General features: G+C 46.2%; 1 protein-coding gene across 1 annotated transcript; it reads left to right on the top strand.

Moving 5' to 3' along the window:
* Positions 1-696: 696 nt before the first annotated feature.
* Positions 697-9,993, top strand: LOC139370136 (zinc finger protein 664-like). Its single transcript, XM_071109462.1, has 3 exons — positions 697-975; positions 1,069-1,273; positions 9,377-9,993. The coding sequence occupies exons 1-3, from the start codon at positions 697-699 to the stop codon at positions 9,991-9,993; spliced, it is 1,101 nt and encodes a 366-aa protein (XP_070965563.1).
* The last annotated feature ends 1,775 nt before the right edge of the window (positions 9,994-11,768 follow it).

Raw genomic sequence — 11,768 nt, 5'->3', positions numbered from 1 at the left:
CATTGACTAAAATACTGTAGAATACAATATATGCATATGAGGTGGGTACAAAAGTATGTAAACATTTTTTTAAGTGACCAGTGATTCCATGTCTGTGTACATACAGCCTCTAAGGTGCAGGGTTGAGTAAACGGGTATTAACCAGCTCAGTGATTGATTAAAAAACAGTATGATGGCCTTGAGATAGAAGCTGTTTTTCAGTCTCTCGGTCCCAGCTTTGTTGATGTCTCGTCATTGTTGGTAATCAGACCTACTACTGTTGTGTAGTATAGTATTTAAATTCCCTCTTTACAAAATCTGCACTAATTCATGAACACGCGTACGTTTACATAAAATATCACACTTCTATGAAACAAATGTTTCCCCCCCCCCAAAATAAAATAAATACTACCGCGTTACCCACTCCAGTCAGCAGATGGCAGATGTGCAGATTTCAGGCGATACTTCTAGTGTGACGTCTAATGTAGTGGACGGGACACTTCATCAACAGTAACAACCGTTCGTCGGCCACCTCCGTATCCAACATTATCGAAAACAGTCACTGTGTTTTAAACATACTTCTGTCGTGTCTACTTGTTTGCCCATTTAATGTAACGTTAATATTTACGTTGTTTGTCAGGTAGCTAGCTTGCTAAGTTAGTTTTGCACTAGGCTAATCGCTAATGCTAAGTAGCTAGCTAGTTAACATCCCCGACCATGAGTTCACTAAGCTACTCCACTCCTGCTGAAGAAGAAGAGGTCTGCTGGACGGAGAAAGAAGAAGAGGCTGACACAGTTAAACAAGAAGTAGAGGATGAGTCTGTTACTGTGAAAGAAGAAGCGATTGAAGCTTTCAGAGTGAAAGAAGAGGAGGCTGTTACAGTGAAAGAAGAGGAGGCTGTTACAGTGAAAGAAGAGGAGGCAGTTACAGTGAAAGAAGAGGAGGCTGTTACAGTGAAAGAAGAGGAGGCTGTTACTGTGAAAGAAGAGGAGGCTGTTACTGTGAAAGAAGAGGAGGCTGTTACTGTGAAAGAAGAGAAAGAAGCTTTCAGAGTGAAAGAGGAGGATGTTACTGTTAAACAAGAGGAGGAAGAAGTTTTTGGAGTGAAGATGGAGGGGCAGATTACTGTCACGTTGAAAGAGGAAGAAGAGGAGGGGCAGATTACTGTCACGTTGAAAGAGGAAGAAGAGGAGGGGCAGATTACTGTCACGTTGAAAGAGGAAGAAGAGGAGGGGCAGATTACTGTCACGTTGAAAGAGGAGGAAGAGGAGACGGGAGATCTGAGTAACACCAGTAAGTAGTGTCTTAAAAACGGGGAAACAAACTCTTCAGTCCTTGAAGATTGTTCGGTCACATGTTTGAAGACGAGGTGCTGAAATTTAAAAGTTACTAATATTTGTATAAAAACGTGTAAGTGGACATATTTCTCATTACCGTAACACTTGTTCAAGTTGCTGTAAAAAAAACTCCAATATTTGTTTTTATTCAGTTTTATTCACCCATGATGCATCGTCTAGTGGAGGAGCACTGAGATGAGCCCAAGTTCGTTAACATTTTTCACTTATGCGTTCAGAATGAGGATCTTATTCTCAAACACCCCCTTTACGACACTTGACCTTGACATTACCAAAATGACAAAAAAGATTAGATTGGGAAAAACTTAAGAGACCCATTACCTTACCAACATGGAGATGTTGGGCTTTAGTGATGTGGTCAACACTTAGAGAACCATTACCTTATCAACATGGAGACATGAATGGGCTTTAGTGATGTGGTCAACACTTAGAGAACCATTACCTTATCAACATGGAGGCATGAATAGGCTTTAGTGATGTGGTCAACACTTAGAGAACCATTACCTTACCAACATGGAGATGTTGGGCTTTAGTGATGTGGTCAACACTTAGAGAACCATTACCTTACCAACATGGAGGTATGAATGGGCTTTAGTGATGTGGTCAGCACTTAGAGAACCATTACCTTACCAACATGGAGACATGAATGGGCTTTAGTGATGTGGTAAACACTTAGAGAACCATTACCTTACCAACATGGAGGCATGAATGGGCTTTAGTGATGTGGTCAACACTTAGAGAACCATTACCTTACCAACATGGAGGCATGAATGGGCTTTAGTGATGTGGTCAACACTTAGAGAACCATTACCTTACCAACATGGAGGCATGAATGGGCTTTAGTGATGTGGTCAACACTTAGAGAACCATTACCTTACCAACATGGAGGCATGAATGGGCTTTAGTGATGTGGTAAACACTTAGAGACCCATTACCTTACCAACATGGAGACATGAATGGGCTTTAGTGATGTGGTCAACACTTAGAGAACCATTACCTTACCAACATGGAGGCATGAATGGGCTTTAGTGATGTGGTCAGTAGTTTACTGACTCATAACGTCTGTCTCCTATTTCTTCCAGATGAAGCTGAGGACCTCTCTTTACCAAAACACACATTTCTCATTACCGCATCATTTTTAGGCTCGTTTCGGTAATGAGAATAAGTTAATAAAATCGTCAGTGGCTGTGCTGGTAACTTTCATTATTTACTAGGACCACCTATTGCATAGGTGAAAGCAGTAGGGGTTAAATAGGGGTTGTCAATAAACATGGGTGTATAAACCCCATGTAATTAACATAAAGCCACAATCTGGAGTTTGTGTTATAGCAAAGAGCAACCCCACCACTTAAAGAAAGATATCCCCCTATTTTGACATGAGCACCTGTTATAACACCTATAGTGTTGTTAGATATCCTACCTGTTATAACACCTACCTATAGTGTTATTAGATATCCTACCTGTTATAACACCTACCTATAGTGTTATTAGATATCCTACCTGTTATAACACCTACCTATAGTGTTATTAGATATCCTACCTGTTATAACACCTACCTATAGTGTTGTTAGATATCCTACCTGTTATAACACCTACCTATAGTGTTGTTAGGTATCCTACCTGTTATAACACCTACCTATAGTGTTGTTAGATATCCTACCTGTTATAACCCCTACCTATAGTGTTGTTAGATATCCCACCTGTTATAACCCCTACCTATAGTGGGGCTTGGGGGTTGAAGCTGTTTAGAAGCCTCTTGGACCTAGACTTGGCGTTCCGGTACCGCTTGCCGTGCGGTAGCAGAGAGAACAGTCTATGATTAGGGTGGCTGGAGTCTTTGACATTTTTTAGGGCCTTCCTCTGACACCACCTAGTATAGAGGTCCTGGACGGCAGGAAGCTTGGCCCCCGTGATGTACTGGGCCGTTCGCACTACCCTCTGTTGTTCCTTGCGGGCGGAGGTCAAGCAGTTGCCATACCAGACAGTGATGCAACCAGTCAGGATGCTCTCGCTGGTGCTGCTGTAGGACCTTTTGAGGATCTGAGGACCTATGCCAAATATTTTCAGTCTCCTGAGGGGGAATAGGTTTTACCGTGCCCTCTTCACAGGTGTCTTGGTGTGCTTGAACCATGTTAGTTTGTTGATGATGTGGAAAACCAAGGAACTTGAAGCTCTCAACCTGCTCCACTGCAGGCCCATCGATGAGAATGGGGGTGTGCTCGGTCCTCTTTTTCCTGTAGTCCATAATCATCTCCTTTGTCTTGATCACGTTGAGGGAGAGGTTGTTGTCCTGGCACCACATGGACAGGTCTCTGACCTCCTCCCTGTCGGCTCAAACTGAATTATTCCACTGTTCTATCGTTTGCAACATACTTCAGTCTGAGGGTGTGATTTTAACTGACTCATCCGGAAGGGCCCATACAGATCTGAACGTGGAGTAGAGAGAGAAGGGCCCATACAGATCTGAACGTGGAGTAGAGAGAGAAGGGCCCATACAGATCTGAACGTGGCTTTTGCAGTAGAGAGAGAAGGGCCCATACAGATCTGAACGTGGAGTAGAGAGAGAAGGGCCCATACAGATCTGAACGTGGCCTCTGCAGTAGAGAGAGAAGGGCCCATACAGATCTGAACGTGGCTTCTGCAGTAGAGAGAGAAGGGCCCATACAGATCTGAACGTGGATTCTGCAGTAGAGAGAGAAGGGCCCATACAGATCTGAACGTGGCTTCTGCAGTAGAGAGAGAAGGGCCCATACAGATCTGAACGTGGCTTCTGCATTAGAGAGAGAAGGGTCCATACAGATCTGAACGTGGCTTCTGCAGTAGAGAGAGAAGGGCCCATACAGATCTGAACGTGGCTTCTGCAGTAGAGAGAGAAGGGCCCATACAGATCTGAACGTGACTTCTGCAGTAGAGAGAGAAGGGCCCATACAGATCTGAACGTGGCTTCTGCAGTAGAGAGAGAAGGGCCCATACAGATCTGAACGTGGAGTAGAGAGAGAAGGGCCCATACAGATCTGAACGTGACTTCTGCAGTAGAGAGAGAAGGGCCCATACAGATCTGAACGTGGAGTAGAGAGAGAAGGGCCCATACAGATCTGAACGTGGCTTCTGCAGTAGAGAGAGAAGGGCCCATACAGATCTGAACGTGGCTTCTGCAGTAGAGAGAGAAGGGCCCATACAGATCTGAACGTGGCTTCTGCAGTAGAGAGAGAAGGGCCCATACAGATCTGAACGTGGAGTAGAGAGAGAAGGGCCCATACAGATCTGAACGTGACTTCTGCAGTAGAGAGAGAAGGGCCCATACAGATCTGAACGTGGAGTAGAGAGAGAACGGCCCATACAGATCTGAACGTGGCTTCTGCAGTAGAGAGAGAAGGGCCCATACAGATCTGAACGTGGCTTCTGCAGTAGAGAGAGAAGGGCCCATACAGATCTGAACGTGGCTTCTGCAGTAGAGAGAGAAGGGCCCATACAGATCTGAACGTGGCTTCTGCAGTAGAGAGAGAAGGGCTTCTGCAGTAGAGAGAGAAGGGCCCATACAGATCTGAACGTGGCTTCTGCAGTAGAGAGAGAAGGGCCCATACAGATCTGAACGTGGCTTCTGCAGTACAGAGAGAAGGGCCCATACAGATCTGAACGTGACTTCTGCAGTAGAGAGAGAAGGGCCCATACAGATCTGAACGTGGCTTCTGCAGTAGAGAGAGAAGGGCCCATACAGATCTGAACGTGGAGTAGAGAGAGAAGGGCCCATACAGATCTGAACGTGGAGTAGAGAGAGAAGGGCCCATACAGATCTGAACGTGGCCTCTGCAGTAGAGAGAGAAGGGCCCATACAGATCTGAACGTGGCTTTTGCAGTAGAGAGAGAAGGGCCCATACAGATCTGAACGTGGCTTCTGCAGTAGAGAGAGAAGGGCCCATACAGATCTGAACGTGGCTTCTGCAGTAGAGAGAGAAGGGCCCAGACAGATCTGAACGTGGTTTCTGCAGTAGAGAGAGAAGGGTCCATACAGATCTGAACGTGGCTTCTGCAGTACAGAGAGAATGGCCCATACAGATCTGAACGTGACTTCTGCAGTAGAGAGAGAAGGGCCCATACAGATCTGAACGTGGCTTCTGCAGTAGAGAGAGAAGGGCCCATACAGATCTGAACGTGACTTCTGCAGTAGAGAGAGAAGGGCCCATACAGATCTGAACGTGACTTCTGCAGTAGAGAGAGAAGGGCCCATACAGATCTGAAAGTGGTTTCTGCAGTAGAGAGAGAAGGGCCCATACAGATCTGAACGTGACTTCTGCAGTAGAGAGAGAAGGGCCCATACAGATCTGAACGTGGTTTCTGCAGTAGAGAGAGAAGGGCCCATACAGATCTGAACGTGGAGTAGAGAGAGAAGGGCCCATACAGATCTGAACGTGACTTCTGCAGTAGAGAGAGAAGGGCCCATACAGATCTGAACGTGGCTTCTGCAGTAGAGAGAGAAGGGCCCATACAGATCTGAACGTGGTTTCTGCAGTAGAGAGAGAAGGGCCCATACAGATCTGAACGTGACTTCTGCAGTAGAGAGAGAAGGGCCCATACAGATCTGAATGTGGCTTCTGCAGTAGAGAGAGAATGGCCCATACAGATCTGAACGTGGCTTCTGCAGTAGAGAGAGAAGGGCCCATACAGATCTGAACGTGACTTCTGCAGTAGAGAGAGAAGGGCCCATACAGATCTGAACGTGGCTTCTGCAGTAGAGAGAGAAGGGCCCATACAGATCTGAACGTGACTTCTGCAGTAGAGAGAGAAAGGCCCATACAGATCTGAACGTGACTTCTGCAGTAGAGAGAGAAGGGCCCATACAGATCTGAACGTGGCTTCTGCAGTAGAGAGAGAAGGGCCCATACAGATCTGAATGTGACTTCTGCAGTAGAGAGAGAAGGGCCCATACAGATCTGAACGTGACTTCTGCAGTAGAGAGAGAAGGGCCCATACAGATCTGAATGTGACTTCTGCAGTAGAGAGAGAAGGGCCCATACAGATCTGAACGTGACTTCTGCAGTAGAGAGAGAAGGGCCCATACAGATCTGAACGTGGCTTCTGCAGTAGAGAGAGAATGGCCCATACAGATCTGAACGTGGCTTCTGCAGTAGAGAGAGAATGGCCCATACAGATCTGAACGTGACTTCTGCAGTAGAGAGAGAAGGGCCCATACAGATCTGAACGTGACTTCTGCAGTAGAGAGAGAAGGGCCCATACAGATCTGAACGTGGCTTCTGCAGTAGAGAGAGAAGGGCCCATACAGATCTGAACGTGACTTCTGCAGTAGAGAGAGAATGGCCCATACAGATCTGAACGTGACTTCTGCAGTAGAGAGAGAAGGGCCCATACAGATCTGAACGTGGCTTCTGCAGTAGAGAGAGAAGGGCCCATACAGATCTGAACGTGGTTTCTGCAGTAGAGAGAGAAGGGCCCATACAGATCTGAACGTGACTTCTGCAGTAGAGAGAGAAGGGCCCATACAGATCTGAACGTGGCTTCTGCAGTAGAGAGAGAATGGCCCATACAGATCTGAACGTGACTTCTGCAGTAGAGAGAGAAGGGCCCATACAGATCTGAACGTGACTTCTGCAGTAGAGAGAGAAGGGCCCATACAGATCTGAACGTGACTTCTGCAGTAGAGAGAGAAGGGCCCATACAGATCTGAACGTGACTTCTGCAGTAGAGAGAGAATGGCCCATACAGATCTGAACGTGACTTCTGCAGTAGAGAGAGAAGGGCCCATACAGATCTGAACGTGACTTCTGCAGTAGAGAGAGAAGGGCCCATACAGATCTGAACGTGACTTCTGCAGTAGAGAGAGAAGGGCCCATACAGATCTGAACGTGACTTCTGCAGTAGAGAGAGAAGGGCCCATACAGATCTGAACGTGACTTCTGCAGTAGAGAGAGAAGGGCCCATACAGATCTGAACGTGGCTTCTGCAGTAGAGAGAGAAGGGCCCATACAGATCTGAACGTGACTTCTGCAGTAGAGAGAGAAGGGCCCATACAGATCTGAACGTGGCTTCTGCAGTAGAGAGAGAAGGGCCCATACAGATCTGAACGTGACTTCTGCAGTAGAGAGAGACATTTTATTTATTTTTTCAATCATTTCTGTTGCTGCTCTTCTGCTTTTCACGAAAGTGGAGCGTTGCACATGACGCTTGTTGTTGTCCAATCACAAGTGATCAAAGCAGCGCTAGGCTACAGATCCTCTCTGTGTGGCAAAAGTTAGGAGACACATGACCTTGCGTTTTCCTCCCGTGGCACGGCCTTCTGCACAACATGTTAACCAATCAGGACAGGAAGTCAGTTTGGAAAACAGAAGCCCGATGGGGAGGATCAACGTTCAGTTCAGTTCATCTCTTTCTTCTACTAAAGCACTTCAGTAGTGGCTGGTCAAGTCACTTAGGATTGTAGGCAAACAGCAAAATGGATTAATTAATAGAAGATGGAATTAAAATGACGGAATAAAAGGTCAAGGAGAAGGATAGTCTGCAACGACCAAGAGCCAACAGGTAGACTGCTACCTAATAGTCTGAATTGGAGTTGTTGTTGTTGTTTGTAACTGTAGGATCTTAAAGCGTATGCCCCCCCGGCCTGAATTAGAGTAGCTAGCTAACCTTAGCTATGTAGCTTAACTAGTTTCTCCCGGGTTTTTAGTCCAAGACAGGTACTACGTAATCTTATTTGATAAATAACCTAGTAATGGTAGCTATTAGTCTACTGTAGCCCGGGCTTTAGTACGGCCCCTCTCCCGCTCTTCCCGCTCCCCAGGTCCCTTTAGGATCCGGGTGGTAGAACCCCAGGTCCCTTTAGGATCCGGGTGATAGAACCCCAGGTCCCTTTAGGATCCGGGTGGTAGAACCCCAGGTCCCTTTAGGATCCGGGTGGTAAAACCCCAGGTCCCTTTAGGATCCGGGTGGTAGAACCCCAGGTCCCTTTAGGATCCGGGTGGTAGAACTCCAGGTCCCTTTAGGATCCGGGTGGTAGAACTCCAGGTCCCTTTAGGATCCGGGTGGTAGAACCCCAGGTCCCGTTCGGATCCGGGTGGTAGAACCCCAGGTCCCTTTAGGATCCGGGTGGTAGAACCCCAGGTCCCTTTAGGATCCGGGTGGTAGAACCCCAGGTCCCTTTAGGATCCGGGTGGTAGAACCCTGGGTCCCTTTAGGATCCGGGTGGTAGAACTCCAGGTCCCTTTAGGATCCGGGTGGTAGAACCCCAGGTCCCTTTAGGATCCGGGTGGTAGAACCCCAGGTCCCTTTAGGATCCGGGTGGTAGAACCCCAGGTCCCTTTAGGATCCGGGTGGTAGAACCCCAGGTCCCTTTAGGATCCGGGTGGTAGAACTCCAGGTCCCTTTAGGATCCGGGTGGTAGAACCCCAGGTCCCGTTCGGATCCGGGTGGTAGAACCCCAGGTCCCTTTAGGATCCGGGTGGTAGAACCCCAGGTCCCTTTAGGATCCGGGTGGTAGAACCCCAGGTCCCGTTCGGATCCGGGTGGTAGAACCCAAGGTCCCTTTCGGATCCGGGTGGTAGAACCCCAGGTCCCTTTCGGATCCGGGTGGTAGAACCCCAGGTCCCTTTCGGATCCGGGTGGTAGAACCCCAGGTCCCGTTCGGATCCGGGTGGTAGAACCCCAGGTCCCTTTAGGATCCGGGTGGTAGAACCCCAGGTCCCGTTCGGATCCGGGTGGTAGAACCCAAGGTCCCTTTCTGATCCGGGTGGTAGAACCCCAGGTCCCTTTCGGATCCGGGTGGTAGAACCCCAGGTCCCGTTCGGATCCGGGTGGTAGAACCCAAGGTCCCTTTCGGATCCGGGTGGTAGAACCCCAGGTCCCTTTCAGAACGGGTCCAACTTTTTGGGACCCGTGAAGACCTCTACCCCCAACCAGGATATCTGGAAAACTTGGGATTTTTTGTGAAAAGCTACTATTAGGGTTTTTGAAACCCTAATAGAAATAAAGTTGTATCATGTTTCAGGTTTCATTCAGGTCTTTGTTTAACAAAATAATATGTATTTGGCAGGAAAGAGACCAGATTCTCACTCCAGTAGGAAGAGATTCTCCGATAGCGGGAAGAGTCCTTCAGGGAAACCAGAACCAGAGACTCCCAAACCGGCAAGACGACACCACTGTTCCCATTGTGGAAAGAGTTTTATGAAGTTACGGAACCTTCAAGAGCACGAGAGGACACACACGGGAGAAAAGCCTTTCCAATGTTCCCAGTGTGGAAAGAGTTTTACCGTGTTAGTTAACATGAAAAGGCATGAGAGAATACACACTGGAGAGAAGCCATTCCAATGTTCCCAATGTGGAAAGAGTTTTACCTTGTTAGTTAACATGAAAAGGCATGAGAGAATACACACAGGAGAAAAGCCTTACCAATGTTCTCAGTGTGGCAAGAGTTTCACCCAGTTAGGGAGCCTGAAAATACATAACAGAATACACTCTGGAAAGAAGTCTTACCACTGCTCCCAATGTGGGAAGAGTTTTAACCAGTTAAAGCACCTGAAATCACATGAAAGAACACATTCAGGAGAGAAGCCTTTCCACTGTTCTCAATGTGGAAAGACATTTTCTCAGTCAGAGGACCTGAAATCACATGAGAGAATAGAGAGGCTGTGTTCTGACTTGTGTTTCTGACTGGGAATTTGTGTTTTTGTTTATGCAACTTGAAGTCATACTGTTTTTATGAAACCTTACTCAAAAATATCGATCAAATTGTTGATATGAAACCTTACTCACATAAATCATTTTTTTTTACATGAAACCTTACTCTAAAATATAAATCTAATTGTTTATATGAAACCTTACTAACATACACCTTAGCCAAATATATTTAAACTCAGTTTTTCACAATTTCTGACATCCTTGTAAAAATGCCCTGTCTTAGGTCAGTTAGGATCAGTTAAGTCAGGTCAGTTAAGAATGTGAAATGTCAGAATAATAGTAGAGAGTTATTTATTTACGCTTTTATTTCTTTCATCACATTTCCAGTGGGTCAGAAGTTCACAGACACTCAATTAGTATTTGGTAGCATTGCCTTTAAATTGTTTAATTTGGGTCAAACATTTTGGTTAGCCTTCCACAAGCTTCCCACAATAAGTTGGGTGAATTTTGGCCCATTCCTCCTGACAGAGATGGTGTAACTGGGTCAGGTTTGTAGGCCTCCTTGCTCGCACACTCTTTTTCAGTTCTGCCCACACATTTTCTATAGGATTGAGGTCAGGGCTTTGTGATGGCCACTCCAATACCTTAACTTTGTTGTCCAGTTAAGTCATTTTGCCACAACTTTGGAAGTGTGCTTGGGACCATTGTCCATTTGGAAGACCCGTTTGCAACCAAGCTTTAACTTCCTGACTGATGTCATGAGATGCTGTTTCAATATATCCATATAATTTACCTTCCTTTGATGCCATTTATTTAGTGAAGTGCAACAGTCCCTCCTGCAGCAAAGTACCCCCACAACATGATGCTGTCACCCCGTGCTTCACAGTTGGGATGGTGTTCTTCGGCTTGCAAGCCTCCCCCTTTTTCCTCCAAAAATAATGATGGTCATTATGGCCAAACAGTTCTATTTTTGTTTCATCAGACCAGAGGACATTTCTCCAAAAAGTACGATCTTTGTCCCCATGTGCAGTTGCAAACCGTAGTCTGGCTTTTTTATGGCAGTTTTGGAGCAGTGGCTTCTTCCTTGCTGAGCGGCCTTTCAGGTTATGTCAATATAGAACTCGTTTTACTGTGGATATAGATACTTTTGTACCTGTTTCCTCCAGCATCTTCACAAGGTCCTTTGCTGCTGTTCTGGGATTGATTTGCACTTTTCGCACCAATGTACGTTCATCTCTAGGAGACAGAACATGTCTCCTTCCTGAGCGGTATGACGGCTGCATGGTCCCATGGTGTTTATACTTGCGTAATATTGTTTGTACAGATGAACGTGGTACCTTCAGGCATTTGGAAATTGCTCCCACGGATGAACCAGACTTGTGGAGGTCTACAATTTTTTTTCTGAGGTCTTGGCTGATTTCTTTTGATTTTCTCATGATGTCAAGCAAAGAGGCACTGAGTTTGAAGGTAGGCCTTGAAATACATCCACAAAAATGATGTCAATTAGTCTATCAGAAGCTTCTAAAGCCATGACATCATTTTCTGGAATTTTCCAATCTGTTTAAAGGCAAAGTCAACATAGTGTATGTCAACTTCTGACCCACTGAATTGTGATAGTGATATATAAGTGAAATAATCTGTCTGTAAACAAATGTTGGAAAAATTACTTGTGTCATGCACAAAGTAGATGTCCTAACTGACTTGCCAAAACTATAGTTTGTTAACAATAAATGTGTGGAGTGGTTGAAAAACTTACGACCTCAACTGTATCTAGGATTCCATGCTGGTCCATACTCACAGTCAATAAC

The sequence above is a fragment of the Oncorhynchus clarkii genome, chromosome 17 (genome assembly GCF_045791955.1).
Source record: "Oncorhynchus clarkii lewisi isolate Uvic-CL-2024 chromosome 17, UVic_Ocla_1.0, whole genome shotgun sequence".
Classification (NCBI taxonomy): domain Eukaryota; kingdom Metazoa; phylum Chordata; class Actinopteri; order Salmoniformes; family Salmonidae; genus Oncorhynchus; species Oncorhynchus clarkii.
Note: the sequence above shows the minus strand (reverse complement) of the source record. Positions and strands in the feature narration are given on the sequence as shown.